The sequence below is a fragment of the Pelodiscus sinensis genome, chromosome 2 (assembly GCF_049634645.1).
Source record: "Pelodiscus sinensis isolate JC-2024 chromosome 2, ASM4963464v1, whole genome shotgun sequence".
NCBI lineage: Eukaryota > Metazoa > Chordata > Testudines > Trionychidae > Pelodiscus > Pelodiscus sinensis.
In genome coordinates, this window is record NC_134712.1 from 20,042,368 (window position 1) to 20,068,725 (window position 26,358).

Genomic DNA, 26,358 nt, shown 5'->3' on the forward strand with positions numbered 1-26,358 from the left:
AGAGGACCACAGCTATGGGGAAAGGAATAATAACGGGGAGGGGAGGGATATCCCGTGAGTCTGCAGTGGGCAGCCAGGGGGCAACAAGCAGCGCACGGTGTCTGTGGTGCTGTCCCCTTAAGAGGCGGGACTTCCGCCACTGTCACGGAGGTGTCATGCGAGGGATGGGTGGGCACGAGAACCGGAAGTAGCTGTTGGTGGCCGAATTCGCAGGAGCCACGTCTGGACTCGGGCTACGCGTGGATTTGGCGCCGCCCGCATCACGCGCCCTGTTGTCCGGCGGCCGCGGCAGCAGGAGGCGGACGCCGGCCTCGGCGCGATCTGGACCCCCGCCCTCGCGGTGGCCGGAGGACAGTGAGGTTCCGGCGGCGGCCGAGCTCGGAGACATGTCGGATCTAGGGGACTGGTTCCGGAGCATCCCTTTAATTACCCGCTACTGGTTCGCCAGCTCCATCGCGGTGCCGCTGATCGGCAAGCTGGGCCTCATCAGCCCCGTCTACCTTGTCCTATGGCCCGACGCCTTCCTCAGCCGCTTCCAGGTAGGCCGTGGACTCCAAGTCCCAGCATGCATAGCGGCCGCCAAAGACAGCGCCTTTGCATTCTGGGAGCTGCACCAGGTGGATGCTGTGCCTGCTGGGACCTGGCCCTTCCACTCTTGAAGGGTCTCAGAGTGGGATAAGAGAGGTGCAGACGGGGTTGAATCCCTGCTCACTATGTCTCCTTCTTTCGATAATAGTAGGCATCAGATGCCCTGCCCTGTTACCCAGGTCAACTGCTCAGGGGAACTCCCCTTCATAGTTAAGGTGTGGTCCCTCCACGCAGTGGCAGCTGGCACTTGGATTGGTCCAAAATGATGGGCTGCACTTCCACTTGTAAATGAGGGGGCCCGTGCCAAGAAGGCACTTCCTGGGATCGGGTTTATGCCTGCTGAGGTGCCACACTAAGTTATCTCACTTTTGTATTAGAAAAAAATGCTTCTTGCTCATTCTGTGTGTATGTGATGGTTAATGTCCTCTCCCTTTCCCCTCAAAACTAATGGAGAAAGGAGCCTTAAAAGAATGGGGATCATATATCATGCTTAACAGCAAAGACCTGAACACAATTCCCTCTGTAATTTGTTCCAAGTATCAGCCCCAAAGTGTGTGGAGTAGGAGTCCCGTATCTCTAATGCTAATGATCCCTGCTGATTTATGGAACTTGGGACCAAACACATCATTCTGAAATGTTGCATATTGGAGTGTCTCATATCAACTCAGAAGTGGCAAGATTATTTCTGTGCTGACTACTATGTGCAACATGTTTAAAGACTACTTATGATGTTGATAGGCAGGGACTTTAGTAAAGCGGGTGCATAAACACTAAAAATAGTGTGTGATATTATCTGAATGAAATTACACTAAAAAGATTGTGTGAGTTTCTTACTTAAGGTAAATAGAAAGGATCCTGGTTGGATGTCTTTAAAATTGTGTAGAATAGTTGTGAGGACTTCTCTTGTTCTCTAGAGCCCTTTTGGAAGTTAACCTATGCTGTAGCTAAAAACAACTCATAAAACTCTTTTGTCTTACCTGTTATGGCTATAAGTTACAAGGGCCTTTGAAGTCATATCACAGAATAACAAAATTTGATACACGGGAATTTGCTCCTTAATCTAATAATGGAACATTGTTGTTATTCATTTATCTTTAATATATGTAACTACACTCACTTTTTTGGTCTGGACAGATCTGGAGGCCAATAACTGCAACATTCTACTTCCCAGTGGGTCCAGGGACTGGATTTCTGTATTTGGTGAACTTATATTTTTTGTATCAGTATTCATCCCGACTAGAAACAGGTATGTTATTAATTGAAGCATATGCATGCCGTAGGACAATGGTTCCCAACCTTTTTTACACTGTGGACGAGCAAAACCACTCTCAGACTTTTGGAAGACTGGTGACATTTTATTGGCATATAATGAATATGTCAATAAAATGTTACTGGTCTGCCAAAAGCCCCAGTCTCCGGAGCTCCACTGCACCCAACCCTCCTCCCCCCACGCACCCACTGTGCCAGCCCCCAGATCTCCCTAGCCCCTCCCAGTGCCGGCCCTGCCCATGTAGCCCCCCCCACTACTACCCCCTCCTCCAGAACCCTCCCTCCCCCCCCCCGTGTCAGCCCCTGGCCTCTTAGAGCAGCTCGAAGGCTGGGCAGAGAGAGCTGGGAGAGGGGAAGGAGGCTGCTTGGAATGACCCATGCGGGGACTTGGGCAGAAAGTGGCAGGTCCCAGCATATGGGGGCAGTTGCACAGGCTCAGCATTTGCCCAGCTACAACCCCCTGGCAGTGGCGCTGCATGGGAGAATCGCACCACCAGCCTCTGAGCCCAAGTTGGACCCAATAGCTCCTGGGGCTCCCCAGCTGGCCAGAGCAGGGCGCAGGCAGGAGCTGCACTTAACCTTCATGATGCATCCTGTTGGGGTTGGGATCTGCGCTTGGTGTGTGCATGGCCGGCGATGCAGCTCCAGCCTCCTCTGTGCTGGAAGTTTGTCTTGTAGTAGCTCCCCCTGCACATGGGCCTTGGGCTGCCTGCGCATTGCCCTACTCACTGACATGACACCCTCACCTCACTTCCCTGCAGCTCCGGCTCTGGTCCCAGCCAGGGCCACCAGAGCAGCTGCCACCTAACACATGACTCTGTCTCCAATTGGGGACACCGGAGCAGCTGCTGCCCGCCACACGGCCTGCAGCTCCAGTCCTAGGAAGGGCTGAAGCTAGGGCCAGGGCCGCATGGTGGCTGCCCTCCTACTCTTGGGGTGGGGCAGCCGCCCGCCATGTGGCCCCACTGCAGAGTAGCTGGGCAGGCCTTTTAATTCCTGCACAGCGTGCACCTTAGAGAGAACACTACTGTGCTCCTCAGTGGAGCCCAGTTAGGGGCATGGCCTGGCAGTATGCCATGGCCCGGCAGGCAGGGGATGGCCACGTGGTGCCAGTGCATGGACCAGCGGTTGGGAACCACTGCTGTAGGGTTTAACATGAATTCACAAATAGATTGAATATCTTTACACATATATACAATTTCATTCAAAAAATCTTATGGGAATGATCAGTGACTACGACTCAGGCAATGCTCTGGAAAAGAAAGATAGCAATGTTCATGTCTTTACGTTCACTTAATCAATAGAAAATGGAATTAATTCATTACACTTCCCTCTGTTTTCCAGAGGTCACTTTTGAGTCTCTAGTTATTTTAGGACCCAGTCCTCCAGCCATTCTGTGGGACCACTTACATGATTCAGAATTGGGATTTCTGGTTTTGGATTTGACATAGTAGGAGGGAATTCTGCCTCAGTTTTGCATGATTATATGATCACTTAACGTAAAGGAAGTAGAAGACATAGTCCATGCTGGCAAGTCACTTAATCTTTTTGTCTCTTTTAGTTTGTAAAGAGTGGCATGTTTTGAGGTTTAGTGTTGATAAAGTAATTGGAAATTTTCAGACTTGTCGATGCTGTAGAAAAGCAAAATAGTAGCATTGGTATGTATGCAGAAAGCATGTATAGTAGACCTCTTCCTTGCCAAGTAGTTGTGAGTACCTCATTTATACTACTCTAGCTTTGTGAGAGCCCTTAAGGAGGGGCTCAGGGCAGGGGACTGTGTGTGTGTGGAGGGAGTAGTATGGGGGGAGGGCCCAACCCCCTTCCTCTCCATGAGATTTGTACCAGGCTTGCTTACTCTTCCCCTTCCTGTCCCTGTTGGAGCGAGAGCAAAGTGCACAGCTTGTCTGCCTGCTATTCTCCCCGGACAGAATGAGGATTGCAGCAAACTGTGAGCTTTCACCTTCCTCCCTGATGAGAACAGCTAGCAATATCCACATACGCATCTGGGAGGGGGAACTTTAGTCCCCCCCCTTCCCAGTATCCTTTCTAAAGGGTGCTTGGGGGGGGTGGGAGGCTCATGGCTAGGACAGTTTCAGAAGTGGGGACACATGCCCCCAGCCAGCCCCTTTCATCTGCCTGGTAATTCTGTTTCTTTTCAGTGTGCTTTTATGAGAAGCAATCCCATAAAATGCTCATCCCATTTCCCTGGCACAACCAGACCCTTACCTGCCTTTAAGTTACACGAGGTAGCTATATACCAAATGTGGTAGTCCTAGCTCTTACCATTTAGGAGGAATTCTTGAACAAAAAGACAGACAGACTAACAAACTCTATTAAATAGATAAATAGTAGATTTTAAAGGGTAAAAAATTAAAATGCTGGGCTTGATACCACCAGGCTGAACTAAATAAATCAAAGAAATAAATGCTTTATATTTGTTTAAAAAAAACCCAAAAGCAAAAGATTCAAAGTAATATTCATGATGACATTATATAAAATACACATACTACAGTTCTTGTCGATATGTCCTTTTGTAGCTCATCCATGAGCAATGGGTGGGAAATCTAGATATTTTATATGGCACTCATAGTACTGAATGTCAAATGAAATTGTACATTATTATTAATAGGGTACATCCCACTTGAATGAAGACAAGTTAGTACTGTCATGATAAGATGCAATAACATGTTCCAAAGAAATGTAACTTAGCAGTGATTTGTGTAGGAATACAAAAACTTAACTGGTTCAGAACTCTTTCATCAACTCCTACCCCCTTTTAAGAAACTTGTTTGGGTACTATTGGAACTCTCAATGAAACATTTGCAGATGGTTCACAATGTAAATCTGTGTTGCGATCAATCTGAGAGCACAACTTTCATCAGTGGGCTTGAGTACATCGTACTTTGGATTATCTTAAGAATTCACAGATTCCAAGGCCAGAAGGGCCCATTGTAATTATCTGGTCTTACTTGCTGTATAATACAGGCCATAAAAGTTACAATATTTCCTAGAGCATACCTCCAACCTTGATTTAAAAATGATCAGTGATGGAGAACCCATCATTATATAACGCCTTATTTTCAGTCCAACTCTGTCTAACTTTAACATCCAGCTAGTGTACTGTGTTATATTTTTCTCTGTTTGACCAAAGAATCTATTATTAAATGTTAGTTCCCCACATGGGTACCTGTAAACTTATCAAGTCATCCTTGGCTATCTCTTTAAGAATTTATAGCCTAATTCTTAAGGTCAGCTATATAAGGCTTTGTGCATTTTCTAATGTTAAAGATGAATTTCAAAATTCATGCTAACATTAAAAAAACCTGCAAAACTCTAGAAGAGCCAGCTTAAGTATATTGTATCTCTGTGTCACCAGCTAACAAAAATTACTTCCCTAAATTCCGGAAGAAACCAAGATTCTGAGGTCACAGCTATTCTGTCAGAGTGACTGATGTCACCACTGCCAGGATTGAAAAAGGAATTAAACCAAGGGGGTATAGTAAGAGGGTTCTGTCAGACCCTAGTTGTACTTATGTCACATTGTCTGGAACAGAAATCAGGAAATCTGCAGCTCATTTTTCTCAAGCATTTAAAGTGACAGGCTGTGTCTACACTGGCACCTTTTTCCGGAAATGCTTAAAACGGAACAGTTTTCCGTTTATAAGTATTTCCAGAAAAAGAGCATCTACATTGGCAGGATGCTTTTCCGGAAAAGCCCTTTTTCCGGAAAAAAGGCCCGATAGTCATTTTCGCAATCAGGGCTTTTTTCCGGAAAAGACTACTGTGCTGTCTACACTGGCCCTTTTCCGGAACAGTTTTCCGGAAAAAGGACTTTTGCCTGAGCGGGAGCAGCATAGTTTTTCCGGAAAAGCAGCTGATTTCTTACAGTGAATCGTCACTGCTTTTCCGGAAATTCAAGGGGCCAGTGTAGACAGCTCGCAGCTTATTCCGGAAAAGCGGCTGCTTTTCTGGAATAAGTGGCCCAGTGTAGACACAGCCACAATGTACACATGACTTTCTGTAATGTGTTATTCTTACAAGTAACTCCCAAGATTACTAGAAGTAAAAAAGCTTATAGGAAAAAAATTACTTTGGGTTTTTTGTTTTCTTTTTGTTTTCAGTCTGTTCGTTTTGTCATGATCAGGTTCCGTGGCATTGCCAATCACTTTCCACTTTTGTTCGCGTGGATCTCTGCTATAGCAATGGTAGGGAGAAAAACATAATATAAGAAAAAAGGATCAGGGAAAGGGCCTGAAACTTTCAACTAACTTTGAAAAGTTGATTAGATTTAAAGTAGGAATATTATTGCATAGATGAGTACACAATTGGCTTATCGGTTAATCTTGTGGACTTCGTTACCCACCCCTCCTTGCTGCTTCTGTATTAGAGACAGCAAGGTCAGGGTGGAGTGAGGGCGAAGGTGGGGGGGCGGGAGAGAGCTGGAGCCAGTGCCCATGAGGAGCTGGCTAAAAGCTGGATTCCCATGAGCACTGGATGTGCTTGCTCCCACCCCTGTGCTTCTGCCTCTGATAGGCAGCAGCACAGAGGGTGAGGGGGCCAGACTGGAACCAATATGCGTGGGGAACTGACTTCAAGCCAGCTCCCCATGTGTATCGGCTCCCGCGGACCAGCCTGCTTCCCTGCCCAGCTGCCTCCTACAGAGGCAGCAAGGAGGGGGCATAGGAGGCTGCTGTGAAGCAGCCTCTGTCTGTGACGAGCCTGGGCCCATTGCAGACAGAAGCTGTTACTTGGCATCAGCCCGTGTCCATGGGGGGGTTCTAGCTCCCGCAGCAGTAGGGTTGCCAGGTGTCCGGTTTTTGCCCAGACTGTCCGTTATTCAGGTCCCTGGTCCAGTTAAAAAAAACAGAAAATACTGGACATGTGAAATGTCTGGTATTTCCTGTTTAGCAGGGACAATTTTCCTCTGCCGCGTCTGGTGGAAGTGAGGAGTGCTGGGCCATTTAAAGGCACAGTGCCTTTTTTTTTTTTTTTTAAAGCAACTTTGGTCTCTTCCCCCACCCCACCCCACCCCACCCAACCTTTTTTTTTTTCTCAACAGAATTTTGCAGGGGGTGGGGGCGTGTTCAGTATTTTTTGTTATGCCACCTGGCAACCCTACGCAGCAGCTCCTGTTCACCGGGAGGGTCTGAGCTCCCCATGGACAGAGGCTGCTCCGCATCTCATGGAGAGGGGCTGCTGTCACCCTGTACTGCTGCCTCTGCTCTCATCTGCCACCCCACGCTGCTTCCTCTGATAAATAGGCAGCATTATGGGATGGCAGGGGGCTCCCTGGGAGTGGGGCTGGGAACGCACTAGATTTTGGCCCTGCCTCTGGAGACTATCAAATAGCCTCTGGAGACTATGAAATAGTTGTGTAACCACATAGACATGCGGTTACACGACTATTCAATTACACGATATCTAACATCCCTAATTTAAAGTTGATGGTGTCTTATTTTAAGTAGGTTGAACTGCCTCTGATGTTAAAAATACAGTCAGCTACTCTCTTTAACAGCTATATGCTTTTCTTATTTTGGCAAATCAACATACTCTTAGGAAAGTTGTTGGTGCTATGGAATACAAATGTCTGTAAACAGAACTCCATCTTTTCAACTTCACCTTTTTGGGCAAGTACATGCATGTTGAGGGCAGTATAGATTCCCAGGCGTTTTGCCGTTTAACAAATCAAGTGTGGTTCTTCTGTGGTGTTGTGGTGGTTTTGTTTTGTTTTTTAAATACTCACTCTGGTGTTCCATGAAACAAAATACAGGACTATGTAGTACTTTAAAGACTAACAGGATGGTTTATTAGATGATGAGCTTTCATGGGCCAGACCCACTTCCTCAGATCAAATAGTGTTCTATCATTGGTGTCCCATGGCTATGTGTCTCGATGAGATCCTCACCTGTGTTTTGATGATATGCAAATAAGTCAAAAAGGATTAACAATGGGGTTTTGTTTTGTTTTTTTGGAGTATTTGGGGATTTGCTATCTAAATGATCAGGTTCTTGAATAGTCACATTTTGAAATGCCACTTTCTCCAGTGTTGCAATTCCATACACTCAAACACCAGAAAAAGAGAGCTGGAGAAATTCCTGGAGGATAGGCCCATAAATGGCTATGAGCCAGGAGGAGCAGGGACGGTATCCCTGGCCTCTGCTTGCCAGAAACTGGGAATGGTTGACGGGATGGATCGCTTGATGATCACCTGTTATGTTCATTCTCTCTGGGGCATCTGGCATTGGCCACAGTCAGAAGACAGGATATTGGTCTAGATGGACCTTTGATGGATAGAATGATGGAATACTAGAACTGGAAGGGACCTCGAAGTCAGCCCAGGCTCCTGCAATGCCCCAGACTGGACTTGGTCTGACCCACTATAGCCATTCTTATGTTCAGAGAATTGTGTTTGGTACCATGTGGTGTTTCTGCTGACCTACAACTGAGATAATTCTTGGGACGTACTGTGATCTAAAATCTTGAAAACTGTTTTGTTTATTCCTGTATTTGTTTATAGGTGCTTTTGATGGAAGGCCGGCGGATTATATGTTCATGCTTCTGTTTAACTGGATTTGCATCGTTGTATCCTTCTGTTCATCAAGTTCTTGGCATACTTTGCTGCTTGTGTTTATGCCTAATCTAAGGCATCTTCATAACCATTTTTTATTGGCTGAAAGCACTAAAATAAATTAAGTTTTCCATAGACATGAAAAGATGGCTCTTACTCATCAGGGCAAGCCAGTGGAATTATTGTTGAGGAAAAACACAGTGATTGTGCTAGTTCAAAATTCCAGTTTGTCTGATAAGTTTGGAAAATATGTAGTTTTGTTTACACACAAGAATATCAGAGCAATACAAGCTTTCCCAGAGTTCACTGATAGTGTACCTCTATACTGACCATTTATGGACCATTCCTAGGGTTGGGAGTAGGGATGTAAAATCCCGATTAATTCACTAATTGGTTAACCAATTAAGCAGGCTCCCAGTCAGAGGGTCCCTCCAGCCCAGCTGGAGCAGCCCCCCAGCTCCACACAGGCTGGTCCTGGCCCCAGCTGCCAGGCAGAGCTGAAGCAGCCCTCTGCCTTTGGTCACCTGTTCACATCCCTTGTTGGGAGCAAATTTAGTGGCCATGTCCAGCCAATCCTTAGCTTCCAAAAGCAGTTGGCGGTTGTGCTGGGGTTTATGTGAACTCTTGATCACTGTGAACTGTATGATACTACAAAGCTAATGTAACAAAGACCACCAGATGGTAACAGCATTCAGTAACCAAGGCCTAAATCAGGTTGTTGATCTTGAGGTGAAAGGCTTAATAGCCTGTTAGCAACTCTATGAATCATTTACTTCCCCGCCTCTCAGGCCATCCTTTGAAGTTGCATTGGTATATTTTAGTCCCATCACCGGCACTATTTCTTTACTCTTCTTTTCTCTGCTGAACATTAGTTCATTTTTAGCAATTCTTTCCCAGTATGGTCACCTATGACAGTTTTGTGGCTTGAGACGGAACAGAAGACGTGAATTCAGCACAACCTGTGGTTATGGTCAGGAGACTTGCTATGTAGAATGCCACCTTAATCAATAGATGTGCTCCTTATTTTTTTCTTTTAATCATATCTGCTAACTGCAGTGTATAGAAGGAATCTCTACTCTCAGCATATTCTACTTCACTGCCAAAAAAAACATTGGATGAATTCTGACTGCAGAATTTTGACTAGGTGCTAATGTAAGGGTACGTCTAGACCCGTGGTCCCCAACCCGGTGCCCGCGGGCGCCATGGTGCCCACCGGGCCCTTTACATGCGCCCGTGGAGCAACTTGGGCTGGCCCCGCCCCCGGGGGTGCGGCAGGTGCCAGCCCCGGGCGCATGGCCGGCCCCGGCCCTGGGTGCGCCGCGCGTGCCCTTGCCGGCCCTGGCCCCGGCCCCGCGCCTGGGTGCGCTGCGCGTGCCCTGGCCCTGGGAGGTCTACAAATGCCTTTGATGTCGACCCCCGCGCGTCCAGACTACCACGCTGAGCCAACAAACAGCTGATAGGCTCAGCGCGGCAGCCATGTAAATTTAAATGAAGCGGCGATTATTTAAATCGCCGCTTCATTTTCCTATGCCGGGTAGTCTAATCTACATGCCTCTGTCACCAGAGGCATGTAGTCTAGACGTACCCTAAGACTCTGATTACAGCTTGATTTTTTTTCTTTTTTTAAAGACCTACTCCCCTCTCCCCGCAAGAGTGTGCAATTAGACTGTTTCTCTTAACTTGCAAAATAGTACAAACTTGATACAGAAGTCTGTAGAGAAACCCACAGGCCCATAGTGTCACATTGGTTTCTTTTTCAGACTATAGTTGCATTTGGTACTACAGTTACTGAGGAATAGTACTGTTATCTGTTAAAACAAAAACTTCAACAGGTAATTCAGTTTCCTAGTCGTCATAGTAGCATTGGAAGGTTTCATCAGTAAATTTTGAGACACTGTTTTTTGTTACTTGTTATTAGTGACATTACATTTTCAGTTGATTTGCTTGCTGTTTCCTTGAGATTACAAATCCCGGGTGAGAAATAGGGATATGAACGACTAGTTGACTATCCCATAAGCAAATGCTTATCGGAGAGTCGACGCACTAGTTGACTAGTCACTCCCCCCCCCTTGCTGCCTCTATCAGAAAGTGGCAGTAATAGGATGGGGAAGAGGAGGGGGCGCTTCAAAGCAGTGGTGCTGCGTGGAGCCTGGGATCCACTACTTTGAAATGCTTCATGCTGCCTGGATCCCCAGCTGGCCCCAGGCTGCACATGGTGTTTCAAAGCGGCAGTGCCGCGTGGAGCCTGGGGTCAGCTGGGGATTGCTTGAGTCCCACACTGACCCCGTGATCCTGCAGCGCTTTTGCCTTTGAAGTGTAGCAACAACCCCTTCTAAACTAATCAAGGCGCCCTTATCAACTAATCAAAGAAAATTGCATCGATTCGATTGGACTATTAATCTAAATTTAACATCCCTAGTGAGGAACCTGCAGCACATCCAGCCCCCTCTTTGATTCAATATGGTCCAAAGCAAGTCTCCAAGTCCCCCAGCGCAGAGCTGGAGCTACAAGCACTGGCTTGTAGCAATCCGGGAAGTTCTATGTGCTGCCCCCCTCTGACCTCCCATTAGCCATGAACCGCAGGCAGTGGAAAGTGTGGGGGGCCAGCATGTGCAGGCAAGGACAGCACACAGAGGCCCCCCTCCCTGCCAGGAGCCTCAGGGAGATGCTGGCTACTTCTGAATTAAAAAGCTGCCTGAGGGAACTGCCCTTACACCCCCTCCTGCATGCCAGCCACCTATCTCAGCCCTTAGACTACTCCAGCATCGTGACTCTCACACAGAACTTGCACCCCCCCCTTAATCGCCTACCTTGAAGCCTGCTCCCACCCTTGATCCCATTCCGGGGTCCCAATCAGAGCCTCTACCCCCATCCCAGAACCTGCACCAGCAGTCAGAGCCCTCACCCTTCTCCCACACCTCAGTCCTCTGCCCCAGCCTGGAGCCTCTTTCTGCATCCTGAACCCCTCGTTTTTGGCCCTGTCCCAATTAGAAGGTTGCCAATGTTCCCAACCAATAGACTGGATACCATTGCCATATGCAGCAATGGTGTCCAATTCATCTGTTCAGGAAAGTTGGCAACCCTGATCCCAAACCTTAGGGGAAGCTCTGAGCCTTTGCCATCCCCCTCATGCCCCACTGGTGGGGATTAAGGATGTTAAGGACTAGTTGACTAGCCGATAAGCAACTTAACGGATAGTCCAGTCGACTAGTTAATTTCACCCCCAGATAGAGGCAGCAAAGGTGCGGGGGAAGGAGGGCAGAAGAGGGGGTACTTCAAAGCGGCATCTCCATACCCAGGCTCCATGCAGTGATGCCGCATTTGTTTCAAAGGGATGGCACCACACAGCTGAGCCTGGGCTCAGCGGTGCGGTGCTATCCCTTTGAAACGCCATCTTGGCATTTTAAAGCAGCACCGCAAGATGTTGACCCAGGGCTCCATGCAGCACTGCCCCTTTGAAATATTAAGGCAGCGTGTCAAAGGGGCCGCAACGCAGGGCTGGTCCCGGGCTCAGCTGTGCGGCGCTGCCCCCTTTAAAATGTCACCATGGCGTTTCAAAGCGGCAGTGCCGCGTGGAGCCCAGGTCATCGGGGGACTCTGAGTCCCCTGCTGGCCCCAGGCTCTGTGAGGGCGCTTCTGTTTTGAAATGCACAAGAGCCCCCACTGGGGACTCGTGTACATTTCAAAGCTGGCACGCCATGTGCAGCCCAGAGTCAGCAGGACTTCCCGCTGGCTCCGGGAGGCTGAACACGGAGTTCCGCATTCCTCCTTTGAAATGTACAAGAGCCCCATGGGGGCTCTTGTACATTTCAAAGGAGGAGCGATGAGGAGTCCTGTGGCACCTTATAGACTAACTGAAGTGTAGGAGCATAAGCTTTCGTGGGCAAAGACCCACTTCGTCAGATGCATGCATCTATAAGGTGCCACAGGACTCCTCATCGCTTCTGCAGATTCAGACTAACACGGCTACCCCTCTGATATTTCAAAGGAGGAATGTGGAAGTGCCTATCGACTAGTTGAGTAGTCAATGGAAATTCCATCGACTACTTGACTAGTAAATTATTTGCTTTTTAACATCCTTAGTGGGGATGTGTGTAGCCTGTGACTTTCTTTTCTTTTCTGAGGTCCATTGGCCCCTGGTGGGAAAAACATCCCCCCGTTCCCCATTGGAAAATAAATAATTTGGTATAAACCAAAGTGTTGAATTAGGGATGTAGTTGACTAGTGACTTGACTAGTCAGCCCCTCTCCCCCCCGCTGCCTCTGTCAGAGAGCGGCAGCAAGTGGAGGGAGCAGGAGCTGGTGCTGGGAGGGGACTGGCTCTAAAGCTGGTTTCCCCCCCCCCAGCACCATCTCCACATGGGGGGACAGCGCAGTGGAGAACTGGCAGTGCTTCCGCCTTTGAAATGTAGCACTTTTGAAATGTAGTGCCACGGGAAGCACAGGGTGAACAGGGAACTCAAGCAGTCCCTCGCTAGCCCCATGCTTCTTGCTTCTGAAATGTACAAGAGCCCTGTGAGAGGTGGAGGTGCCCTTATCGATTAATTTAGTAGTCCATCGACTATTCGATTAATTGATTAATCTAAATTTAACATCCCTAGGTTGAATGGGCATGAAAAGTGAGCATGGTTTCTCAGGTGTAGGTGGGGTCACTTCACGTCATAATTGAGTCCCATTGGCAGGGCTCAGTGGGAGAAGCTGGAATCAATCTGTTCTGTGGATCTTAGAGGAGGTGATTTGGAAGCATTCTTGATCTGGCATTTTTCAGGAACACAAAGTTTACTTGTAAAAAATCAAATTAAAATCTGAATCAGTTTAAAAATCACCATGGTCTAGCACATTTTCTGCATTGTATTTTCCTTAGTAGTCCAATGAAAGATAACCGGCTTGTTGATGGATATGCAGGTAAGCAAGACACAATTTTAAAAGAAAATTTCGTAACATTACATTTACTTCTAGGTAGAATATTTTTAATGTCAAGTGTGTGTGTTTAGATTACACATCAGTATTTTGGGAAATTGCTGACTTTTGTTTCTGGGGCTATTTTAGAAGAGCAATAAAGGCTGTTAATCTTTTTGTTGTAAACTAGATATAGTTAACTCATTCCGGCACAGCAGGCATGGGTGTATTGTGAAACTCAGTTATATAACTCAAGAATTAAGGGGTGAAATCCTGGCCTTTTTGAAGTCAATTGGAATTTTTGCCATTGATCTCCAAAGAGCCAGGATTTCATCCATGGACTTTTATTTCCCCCCAATAATGGATTAACATTAGGACCTACAGAATTTACTTTTTTACCCTTTCAGCTAAAAAACAGTTCTTACGCTAAAGTTCAGTAGTGAGATGACTTGGAAAGAATCCCATTCTAGGTGAATTCGTATTACTTTGATAATCTAAAAAGCAAAATTTAAGCATGTTTCTGACAAAGAACCAGGATTAATTTCAGAAATGTAAAGTAGGAGACTATCCCAGTAATGATTAAAATAGATCTTACTAAAAGAGTCTTCGATCGTGTCAGTTGGCTTAAAGTGACTTTATTGGATGGTGCAGACTTCTTATCTTTTGAGCCACAGATAAGTTGTTTCTGAGGTACATTTGGTTTTAGTCTGGTGTGTTTCTCTTCTTTTCTTTTCCCTTCTTGTCTTTGACCACTTCCACGTATAGACTGTATTTCTCCTTTCTCACTTCCTCCCTTGCTCTGGCACATCTAGTCTCTTGTATAAAACCTTGCAGATAATCCCTTAGACTACATCTGCAGTCTGAAGTGAAGCCTAAACTGATTTTAGGGCACTCTAAAAAAGGTAATGGAAAAAAAAAAAGTGATGTGGAGTGGGGAAAATTTCCTCCTCCATATGATGTTCATAAAATTAGTACTGAGGTCACCTTGCATAGTGTTAATTTTCATAGATTCTGAAGTCAGAAGGGACCATTGCAATCATCTAGTCTGACTTCTTTTGTAACACAAGCTTTACAATTTCCTCAGAATAATTCCTAGAACAGATCTTTTAGAAAAACCTCCAAAATTTGCCAGTGATTGGAACTCCACCACGACTCTTGACAAGCTTCAACAAACCATCATAAAGAGAACTCCTTGTTGTTTTACTTTTTAGTGTTAGATATACTGTAAATGAACATGTATGTCCACTTATTGTCGTGTGTGTGTGTACGTACATGATACCAAGAAAATAGTATTCATGGGTTAGCGTGTATTTTCTTAAAATACTACTGCAAACTAATTAGCTGAACTTACTCCTGTTCTTTGCTGAAGTGGGCTCAGGATTGGATCAGGTTATTGGGCTACAGGAGGGGGTGTAGGAAGCTTACCTCCAGCACCACCTGGATTCAGAAGTGGCAGACATGTCTGTGCACTACCCTTGCCTGAAACACTGCCCCCATAGCACCCATTGCCTACTGTTCCTGGCCAAAGGGAGATGCAGTACTGCAGGTGAGGGTAGTATGAGGTGCTTTGTGAATCGTTGCATGGGGGTGCAGACACTCAAGGGACTTGCCAGGGGCCAGATGAAATTAAGCCAGAGGCCAGATCTGGTATGCGGACCGGAGGGTCCCCATCCCTGCCCTAATAAGATGCATTTAAACTGCTTTAACTAGTGCAGATCAGTTTAGCCTAATTCAATAGTTTTAAAATAATGGAAATTACTTATTTGGTGCATTTCTTTAGGTTAGACCTATACAGCAGAACATAAGAACATAACATAAGAACATAAAAATGGCCGTACTGGGTCAGACCAAAGGTCCATCTAGCCCAGTAGCCTGTCTACCGACAGTGGCCAGCACCAGGTGCCCCAGAGAGGGTGGACCGAAGACAATGATCAAGCGATTTGTCTCCTGCCATCCCTCTCCAGCCTCTGACAAACAGAGGCCAAGGACACCATTTTATCCCCTGTCTAATAGCCTTTTATGGATCTAACCTCCATGAAATTATCTAGCTTCTCTTTAAACTCTATTATAGTCCTAGCCTTCACAGCCTCCTCTGGGGTACACCACTAGTTACCCCTCTCCAATCTGAAAATTTACCATTTATTCCTATCCTTTGTTTCCTGTCTTTTAACCAGTTCTCAATCCATGAAACGACCTTCCCTCTTATCCCATGGCCATGTAATTTACACAAGAGCTTTTGGTGAGGGACCTTGTCAAAGGCTTTCTGAAAATCCAAGTATACTATATCTACTGGATCCCCCTTGTCCACATGTTTGTTAACCCCTTCAAAGAACTCTAACAGATTAGTAAAACAGATAAGTATGGACACTGCTGAATGTATTGCACTGAATAAGCAATTGGTTTCTGTACTGTCATTTCTGGGAGTGACAGAAGTCTTGCTGTCCTCTCTCAGAATCTTTTAACAGATGTACAGCAGACTTTTTTTAAGTCTTCCAAGAACTGGGAAGTCTATAATATTTCTGGAGACCCGTAAGTGGAAGTACATTACTAATGGGATTATAGACCCAGCAAGCTAGTGAGACCAGTTTTCCACACAATAAAACAGAATGACTTGTTGGTTTGGGCATATTGATGCAGCAAAAGCCTTCACTTTAATTATTAGAAGACTATACTGATGTATCATATTAACAGCATTTCTAAAACTAGCCCTCTTTTTAAGCTCCTCAGAGGTTTTAGATGGATGTAATTATTTTTGTTTACTTTCTTTGTATTGCAGTTGCTGATGATTCCCTTGATAATGTCAGTGCTTTATGTCTGGGCCCAGCTAAACCGAGACATGATTGTATCATTTTGGTTTGGGACAAGATTTAAGGTACAGCATGCACGATGTTGATACAGCTTTCTTCTGGGATTCACACACACACACACACACACACACACACACACACACACACACACACACACACACACACACACACACACACACACCCTCCCCCCCCCCCCCCCGCCTCCAAAGTCTAAAAGAGTTTCATGCTACCTGTTGACAGGGGCTGGATGCAGTATCTTCTGAAGTCAGTCACTTTTCAGTCAGCCATGAGCTATCAATAAAAAGCAGATTCTCCAGAGAGAGATTTTGCTGACCTCCCATCAGAAGGGGTTAGGAGCTCTGGGAAAAGATCAGAGTTCGGTCCCCAATGTGTGTCACATGGTGTAAGCAGTTGTGTACCGCAACAGCTATAAGTGCCCCCAAAATAGAGGTGAACTTTTCTTAAAAGCTGACACCACAATCAAAAGACTTTCTGGTCAGCCTTAACCTGAATAAAAGCCACCTTTCTTCAATAACTAATTTTCTTCACCAGTCACAGTTTTCATTACTGCTCAGTAAAATGTTCATGTTCTGAATAATTTCCTCTTCCACAACCCAGCTTCTTTTTGTTTGACTTCAGTAGAGACTGAGTGTGAGGGAGACATTTGTTTAAACACTGATAATTCTTTACATTTATATAAAAACTATAAAATGCTTAAACGTCATTTAATATGTATTGGTAGTTAACTTACCAGAATTCATGTAGTAATTATGTTTGAGATTAAGTGATTACACTGATGCAGATGCAAAGGAATTTGTGCAGCCTTCTGCTGACCTTCAGTTTTCATGACTTCTCTGTTTTGCTTGTGGTTTCTGCTAGGCTTGTTATCTGCCCTGGGTTATTCTGGGATTCAACTACATCATTGGAGGATCGTAAGTATTCATTATGCTTGCTCACATGAGCTATATCTGTTTTCTTTGCTCGCGTAGTGTTCTATATATTGCTCATTCAGAGGATGTTTGGAACCAATAACATAAAAATAAAGGGGCTTCAAGCCAACCGAAAGACTAGCAATATGATTATTGTATTTTTAATATGATGGCTCTAAACTACACAGGAAAATAAATGTGATGCTGAAATCTTGTAGAAAACGTGGTTGGGGAGGGAAGAAACAGTATGTCTTGTTAATATAGTACATTGAAGGATTGGGTTTTCTTGAAAAGGGAAATTTCAACCATCAGGATTTGCAAATACTGCTCTTCCTAAAAGCCCACCTTTAAATAATGTCTTTTTGATGGAGTAGTTACATCTTACTCGCTTCTTCCTGTTAACTCTTCTCTGCTGCCATTTCCCCTAAGCCTGGCCTTCCATGATTTAAAAAACAAACAAAAAAACAGCAACAACCTTCCCTGCCCCCTCACAGCAATATGATACTTTCCTACCATTATCTCTCTGAGCAGTCTCCTTGTATTTTGTTGTTGTTTTGTCTAGTTAGCCTGTAAGCTCTTTGGGGCAGGGATTCTCTATGTTCTTACAATCTCTTGTACAGTGGTGCCCTAATCTCTTGGTGGCCCCGTAATACAAATAATAATCTTATGTGGTCTACTAAGAGAAGTGGATAAGGAATCAGAATTTGTGTGTTCAGATTCTGGTTCTCTCTCAGATTTGACTTCTCCCCAGTTCAGGAAACTGCTGCTTGCTAGATACTTGCTGTTTCTACGCATGGAAGAAAATACCGCAAGGCCCACTGCTGAATTGGGGCCCAACAAAAGTTTTAAACAGCAGAGGGCAGGCTGTCCAATGGAAATAGCAATATATTTTTTCAGGAGATGGGGACTGTTGATAGCTATAATGTCTGTTTTTTGATGAGAGTATTAATGGGATTATATCATTCAAGAATGGCTGGAGAAGGCCTGAAAGGACAGTATTGGAAAGGCTTGCTGAAGTGTTGATGCTGATAGGGAAGTTGACTGAGAGGTAGCCTGCAATAAGCGGGCATTAATGTGTTTTTAATGTTGGTGGGGGAGTAAGGGGAAGATGAGGCTATAATGCATGTGACTCCCATAGTGCGTACACAAAAAATAGCTGAAAAATTTCACAAAATCACCAAGTTCTGAAATTGAAATCTTTCTTCTTGCCTTGCAGTATCATCAATGAGCTAATAGGAAATCTGGTTGGACACCTGTATTTCTTCTTAATGTTTAAATATCCAATGGACTTGGGAGGAAGGAATTTTCTAACCACACCCCAGTTTCTGTAAGTTTTTTTGTTTTTTAAACTAGTCATTTCTTTGGCATACTTTTCTAGGGATACTGTAACTGGAAAAGTAAAGTGCTTCCTATATCACATTTTAAATACATTTGCTGGGATAGAGGGGATAAGATTGTTTCCCTGGGCTAATCAGCCAACAATTGGGACAACTGCCATACCTTCTCACATAGAAATTAACATATCACATCAGACTGACATTCAGCACCTATCTGTGACTGTAGACAGCATCAAGGGAAGAAGGTGAAAGAAACCAGGTAGTATGTAATTTTGGAATTAAAAAGCCCATATGACTGTTAGTCAGTGATCGGTTTATGTTCTTTGCTAGCCCAAGGAAGAGATGGTGCATAGTGTATTCAATGGCAATAAAAAGACATCCCTGGAAGTATTACAAAGGCAATATCTGTCTATCTTGATTGTAGAATTGTACTTTTTAATTGGGTTTTTCTTTCTTATTAATTAAGTTTTATCAGTTTTCCTGCACCATTCCTCTAGCTAAAAGGCAAATAAACCTATAGTACCTACATTACAGAGACTAGTTCTATATCACATTTGGTATTGCTGGGTATACATTGCACATTGATATTACCTGCTTTCTGTGTATCCGGCACATGAGTAAAATAACTTGGATCCCAGAGCAGCAATCTGTTAATGGTTTCAATATAGAAAATAGGGATGTTAGATATAATATAATCAAATAGTCGTGTAACTACATGGAATCTTATCGGTTATATGTCTATTCAGTAGTCCCTGGGGGTAGGGGCAGCAGCCAGGGCACTCCTGGTGCCACTTCCAGAGAGCCCTCTGCTATCCCGTGCTGCTGCCTCTGTATCAGAGGCAGCCATGCAGGGTGGTAGGCGGGAAGTTTAACATCCAGCTCCCCGTGTAGACCAGCTGCCTGCCACCCCGCGCTGCTGCCTTTGATATATGCTTTTCCCTGCCATGCCCTTGTTTAATGACTTCAAGTTGATCCCTCTTTAAAACCTGAGCTGTCAATTATAAAATGAGGTACAGGGTTAACATTCACATAATACAGTAGACTTCCGATAATCCGGCACGTTTGGGACTTAGGTGGTGCTGGATTATCAGATATTATCAGTATCAGGAGGTACTGCGTACTCCCAACCCAATCTCCTGGCCTGCCCCCCTCCCCAATCAGCTGACTGGGACACTGTGAGTAACCCAATCTCCCTCCCCTTAGCAAAACACTTCTGCTCCCTGCTGTAACCTGATCCCACTCCCCCCCCCCCCCCCCAGCACCTCAAACTTATGCTCAGGTCCCGGTACAGCCGGCACGTGTGCTGAGCGGCCGGCTTTTCAAGCAGCTGGTCGGGATACCGTGAATAACCCAATCCCTCTCCTCCTCTCCCTCCCCCGGAACCAAACACTTCTACTCCCTGCTGTAACCCACGTGAGAGCGGCTTACCTGAGTGGTTCCGGGTTCAATCCTGGTTCCGTCAGGAGCGCTTGCCATTTTGATGCCAGACTATCGGGAGTACCGGACAATTTGGTGCTGGACTGTTGGAGTTTTAGTGTACTGCATAACTTCCAACAGCATGGTTGGGTGCTCAGCCTTACATGGTAGCTGTCTTTGCTATTTCAAGCCCTTCTTTTAAATATTAGAAGAAAAAATTGTACTTAAAATGTTTTTCAAAAAACTGCCCTGAAGCTACCATCAGCGTTGTTCGTTATATATAATTCTGTCTTTTATTCCAGTTACATACATACATACATACATACATTTAATTCCTCTCAGTATATTAAGAACCGTAAGAATAGCCATCCTTGGTCAGACCAATAGGAACATGTCCGTATTCTGACAAGAATAGAAGTGGTTTATAGTACTTCTGAAGAGGCACCACTTCTGGATTTTTGTATCAAAATCTGTAGGGAGCTTCTGCAAGTAGGATATGGTGGTAACATTAAGACACTTCTGTGTCGAAGTTCTTTAACTTCATGGTGTTCTGTTTGTGAAAACAAAATTATAGAATTGGGACTTGCCAGTTTTCTGTGAGGGTTCAGTGGAATTGTGCCCACTTTAACCCAGAGCTGAATTTGACTCTAGGTCTGTCGGACATTTGAATTTATTCAAGAGTTGCTGTGACAAAGAGGAAGAATGGCCCATTGGTTAGGGTGCCAGCCTGATATTTGAGAGACCCAGTTTTGATTCCCTGATCTGCCCTGAGCTAGTCACTTAATTTCTGCCTTGACTCCTCATCTGTAAAATAGAAATCCCTTCTTTACAGGGTGTTGAGGAAAAATCCACTAAAAGATTAGGAGGTGCTCCGATATTGTAATGGGAACATACTGTAGAATTTTCCCTACACCTCTTGTCTCTACTCACTTACAGAATAAAACTTGTGGGAGGTTTTAGGTGGGCTAAAGATACCTACTTCATAGGGTATTGAGACTTAATATTTGTAAAGCAAATTATGTGATGGCTGTATAAATTAAAAGCTATACTTTTTATAATTTTTAGTAACTAAAATGAGCTGTGATTCAAGCCCATGATTTTTAAAGAGTAATTGTACTATATTCAGCGTTTGGTCTCTTTCTCTCCTTTTCTCCCTGCCCCCAAATGTGTGTTCCAGATACCGATGGCTGCCAAACAGGAGAGGAGGAGTATCAGGATTTGGTATTCCACCCGCCAGTGTGCGAAGGGCTGCAGAAGATCAACAGGGTGGTGGAAGACACAACTGGGGCCAAGGTTTTCGGTTGGGTGACTAGTGAAACACTGCTGCTTTTGACAAAAAGTTGCTGCAGATAGGAATGTTTGTTGGTGCAGAGCGCTTAAGAACTGAGTCTTTTCTCCAGTGCTTCTGGAGTTGACCCTTAAAGAATTTTTCTGGCGCATGACAAAACTAAGAACTCTTGAAGAAAAATGTAGATTTTACCCCGGGTTAGAAATTAGCGCTCAATTCAATACTGCCATTAAAAAAAAGCCACCTTTAGTACTGTTCATCTGTCATAGTGTGTCTCTTCCACCTCTCTCCTCTCTGATGCAGTAGAAGATGCTGATGGGTTTTGTCTGTGTTTCTCTTCATCTGATACATGGAAGTTAAAAATCCAGTCCCTGGCCAAAGGATGGCTCAAAGTAATGTCCCCATCTGTATAACGAAAAGGCTGATTCGTCAATATTTATGTTTGGAATCAAGAGTCTTCAGTAACCTCTTAGATGGCAGTAACTTACTGCACTGCATTCATAACAACAAGACTAAAAGTTTCAGAAGTTTTAATTCAATTATCTAACTATATTTCAAGAAAGCAGTTTTATTTTCTCTTGTCATGCAACATTGATGAAGAGATTCTACCCTATGCACTGCAGGAAGAGGAGAGAGGATTGCCATAAGAAATTGGGGGAAAAAAGCTGTTACCAATATTCGTGGATCTCTCTCTCTCTGAACAGTCGGTGTAATGTACAAGATTCCGTGTGTTTACACCAAAATTATGGCTGTTGCTAACTCTCCTGAAATCTGAAAAAAAAAAGTTGGCTTCAGGGTTTATATTTTATTTGCAAAATTAAAGAGCAAAAATCTTATTTTACAAGTAGACAGTATCACATTTTGGGTGTTCACGTGAAGGGTTTTGACTGCAGAGTTATGTCTATATCAAACAGACTTCTGCATTCTCTTTAAAATTTTTAAGAAATTAAATCAAAACTGGAAATAAAAGAACTGATTGCTTTTTAAAGGCCTTTCTCATTGTCAAACAAACTATATAAAGCTGTTATAATCAGTTCTTCTTTTCACAGTTACTCTATTTTTCTCTTGGGAAGAAGTGGGAGAAATGATTGATAGAGAGCTATAGCATTTTCCTAATGTAATCATGAACCAATGGGCTCTAGTGAGCAGTGTACATTACTAGGAGCTAGGAAATTCTAATCCTGGCTCTTCCCACTGATTCACCATATGGCCTTGAGCAAGTTATTTGGCCTCCATATCTCTGTTGTCCTGTCTGTAAAATGGGGGTGATACTTACCACACAGGTTCAGTTAGTTTTATATAGTGCCATGAAAATAGTAAGTAACAATGTTGTTATTACTGCTGTTTTTTTTTCTGGCACTAAACTTGTAGATTTCTAAATACTGCCACTCACCCTGAGCCTGGGAAGAAAATAAGCAAATAAGTCCTTTTATCTGTGACTGGCTTCAGAAGGATGCATTTTCTCTTAACACACCATAGTTATGGTGGTCTTCTGGCTCATGGATGAATGCAAAGAAGTGGTGATCATGCTATGTGTTCATGGCTGTGTAGGTATATAAAGGTTCAAAATTCACTTAGCCATTCTAGTTTCGGTAATCAAGTTTTAAAGATGCTCTTGCCTTGTCCTATTTATGTTTTAATAATGGTAAGTGGAAAGATTCCACTGATGGAAATGCTACTGTATCTATTCTCATTAGTGATGCTGACTTGTGACAGTCCAGAAGCTATAATGCATACAGTAGTCATGTTGCAGCTGGTCTCCAATTGGTCATGTGTAAATCACTTTCTCCAGAGCAGTTGTCTTCATTTTAGAAGCAGGATCTAACTGCTAAGACAAGTGACCGTTTAAGTGATTGTCACATAGGTTATGGTTTACATGCATTCTGGTTGAAATTCATCTCTGTGGTGACGGACAGCACAAGTGGGAGTTCAGCGTGGTTAAGTGGTGTCCTCTGTACAAAGGTGAATTTTTCTCTCCAGTGCATGCTGTATGAGCAGTGCCTTCTGTGACTCTACAAGTCTGTTGTGTTTGCAAGGCAAAGAGAAGCTTTTGTCATAAGATTCTTGAATTAAACTGTGTTCAAAGACCAAGGTGACAGGAGTCTTGTAAATTTGGAACTCTGAACTAATCTTAAGTTAACGTTGAACACTTTACATTTCCCATTTGAAGACCTACAGCTTGACCTGCGTGCACTTGAGTGTACACTGACAATGGCAGATTCTCCTTGTTATAAGGAGGCACTCATTAATTTTTTGTACGGGGAATTTCCCTTTTTTTGTAACCATTTTTTTTTTGTTGGCAAAGTTTAAATTAAAGTTTTAATCTCTGAAATTGTCTGTCTGTTTTGCTAAATCACATTTAAGTTTTCTGCAAGTTTTTGATTTTTCTCTGAAGAGCCTGTAAGAAACTCTGTTTTATGCCATCTCTCATCCTTAATCAAAAGCCTCATGAGAGTGACCTACTTTTTGGATCTTATCTGTTATAGTTTTCCATAGTGCCTGTCTCCACTGGTTTCAACCGTCTGCTGCATCCCTCTGTTCCTTGTGCTTGTGTAATTTCATGCTTCTCTTTTGCTCACCTGTTTGCTTTTTCAGGATCCCCTTCTCCTTGTTCTTCCTTCTTTGGGAATTTCTTATGCATACACTCTGAAAGCCCCTTTTCCCATTCAAGCCTTCTCTTTGGGTGACTTGAATTCAAATCTAGGGACTCAGGTTTGACCCTTACATGGTTAACTCCCTTTGTCGGTCTCTTCTATATCCCCGCTTTGATATCTAAATTCATTCTGTCAAAAACTGTTCTAGCTGCTACCCTCTCTAGGATGAGTGACTAGTCTGTTAGCTACGTTCATAACCTCATCTTTATTGAGTTAGCACAGAGGCCCCAGTTGAGATAACAGATGTGTTGTGCAAACATATTGGCTGTGTCTACACTGCACCCCTTTTCCGGAAAAGGGATGCAGATTAGACACTTTGGAATAGGCAAATCCGCAGGGGATTTAAATATCCCCCGCGGCATTTGCATTAACATGGCTGCCGCTTTTTTCCGGCTTGGGGATAAGCCGGAGAAAAGCGCCAGTCTAAACGTGATTCTCCGGAAAATAAACCCTTTTCCGGAGGATCTTTTATTCCTACTTGCCGGAAAAAAGCGGCAGCCATGTTAATGCAAATTTCGCGGGGGATATTTAAATCCCCCGCGGATTTGCCTATTCCAAAGTGTCTAATCTGCATCCCTTTTCCGGAAAAGGGGTGCAGTGTAGACACTGCCCTTGGGTGTAGGAATGTGGAGGAGTAGTCGAGTAGTCAACTACCCGATAGTACTACTTGATAAGCAGGAGCTTATCGACTATTCAGTCACCACCACCCCCTGCCTCCCCCCGCTCTGCGCTCTTAGAGGGACAGAGAGGAGACAGACAAGCAGACAGAGTGGCAGTGTGAGGGTTGTCCTGAGACCCAGCGAGAGACCAGAGAATGAGCCAGCTCCTCTCTGTCCCTTTACGAGTGCAGAGCAGCAGCCGGGAATTGTGCTCAGATGCAGCCTGAGCTGGAAGTGAGCGCTTAAAGCGCCCTTCCTTAACGACTAGTCGAGTAGCCAATGAAAATTCCATCGACTTCTCAACTAGTATATTAATTGATACTTATCCTTAATTGGGTGTTGGCTGGACCAGAAACTGTTTCCTATTATAAAGACAAGAGGGGAAACTGAAGCACTGATTAGGGGAAGAGCCATTCTAGTGCCCTGTTTGGTAGGACACTCTGCCTTTTCTCCCTCAAGAGCCAAGCTGTCACTTAATCCAGATTTATTTTGCTCTGTGTCTTTGTGTCCTTTGCCCTTGTTTCTTGTTAAATCAGCTGGTTCCTGATCTGTTAGGGTGCATCTACACAGCACCAAATTTTGAAATAATGTGCTATTTCGAGACATCCCTTGATCCTCGTGGAATGAGGGTTACAGGGATGCCGGAATAGTATGCCCATTATTTTGAAATATTTTTCAAAATAACGGGTGCGTTTCAAAGAGGCAGGATAAATAGCCCCGCTCTCTAGACGAACCCTTAGAGATGATTGGGAAAGCCTTGACAAAGAGGGTGGAAACTGATTAAAAACTTCATCCCATTTTTTTTTAAGCAGGGCCAATGACACCCTTCTTTGTGGTCCTCGTTCTTTCTCCTCCCACTCATCTGTTCCTACTGCTGCTAGTTAGACTCTATTAATCTCTTGCTGCTCACTCACTTTCTTCTTTTGAGTCAAGCTCGTCATCCTCCAGGGCTCTTCAGTAATAACCCTCGCCTATTTCTCTGCTCGCAGTATAATCTGTAAGTGGCATTCTCATTGCGAATGATTTGCTGAGAAACTAGACTGATCACGTTTTGCATTGCTACTACCTAATCATTATAATAATGCAAATTTGTAATTCACATGGGTGACATTTTTGCCTTCCGGGTGAGCTTTCCCCCTGCATTGCAGGCTGATAAGCAGCTTGCTACAGGATTATACCAGTGAGAATTTACTTCATTTTGTTACGGGGCAAGAAAGAAAGAGAATGAAGAAGATTGGCCATAAGGGTCTCCAGAGATCTGTATTAATTTTCAGCTTCTACAACAGACTTCCTGTGTGACCTTCAGCAAATAACTTGATCTTACTGTACCTCAATGTCTCATCTGTAAAATGGAGATAATACAGTTTTTCTCCAGCTCTTAGTCTTGTGTAATCATGGGGCAGGGACTGTCCCTTACTAGGCAGTTATATGGTGCATAGTATAATAGAGCCCTAATCTCAGTTGAGATGGAATGAAAGTTTTTAATCAGTTTCCATCCCTTTCCACACTAGTGCCATAATGGAATAAACAGTTCTCTGTTCGTTACATTTGATCAACCAGTGTCATAGGTCAGTGGTTCTCAAAGTGATCTGTGACCATCTTGCAAATAACCTGAGTTAGTGCTCCAGTCTCTCCCCTACCCCATGAGGCTGGAGCGTCAGCTCCCCACTGCAGGGGGAAGAGACTCTCAGGCTGGATCCAGCTTGCGGGATGAGGAAGCGGCTTAGTGTGCTGTCGCTCCCCTTCCTCTTGGCTTAGGGGAACAGTAGCATAGGAAACTGCTCTCCTGGAGGCTTTCCCTGCTGCTCTCATTGGCCGGAACCACAGCTAATGGGAGCAGTGGGGGGGTATGGAGCCAGGTAAACCTGAGGGGCTGATTATTTCAAAATAATAACTCCTGCTCATCATGAGGAATAACACTTACTTCAAAATAGCGGTAGAGTGG

General features: G+C 44.4%; 1 protein-coding gene across 1 annotated transcript; it reads left to right on the forward strand.

Annotated features, from left to right (window-relative positions):
- The first annotated feature begins 154 nt into the window (after window positions 1–154).
- DERL1 (derlin 1) lies at window positions 155–23,432 on the forward strand. The gene is made up of 8 exons (XM_075920172.1): window positions 155–539; window positions 1,723–1,834; window positions 8,375–8,439; window positions 13,303–13,329; window positions 16,100–16,195; window positions 17,010–17,062; window positions 18,276–18,386; window positions 20,990–23,432. Exons 1-8 carry the CDS (start codon window positions 387–389, stop codon window positions 21,123–21,125), a joined length of 753 nt encoding a protein of 250 aa, XP_075776287.1. The 5' UTR covers window positions 155–386; the 3' UTR covers window positions 21,126–23,432.
- The last annotated feature ends 2,926 nt before the right edge of the window (window positions 23,433–26,358 follow it).

Coding starts and splice junctions, on each gene's coding strand:
- DERL1 (XM_075920172.1), top strand. CDS start 387: ATGTCGGATCTAGGGGACTGGTTCCGGAGCATCCCTTTAATTACCCGC. Junction 13,330..16,099: donor GCTTGTTGATGGATATGCAG/GTAAGCAAGACA, acceptor TTTGTATTGCAG/TTGCTGATGATTCCCTTGAT. Junction 18,387..20,989: donor CTAACCACACCCCAGTTTCT/GTAAGTTTTTTT, acceptor TGTGTGTTCCAG/ATACCGATGGCTGCCAAACA.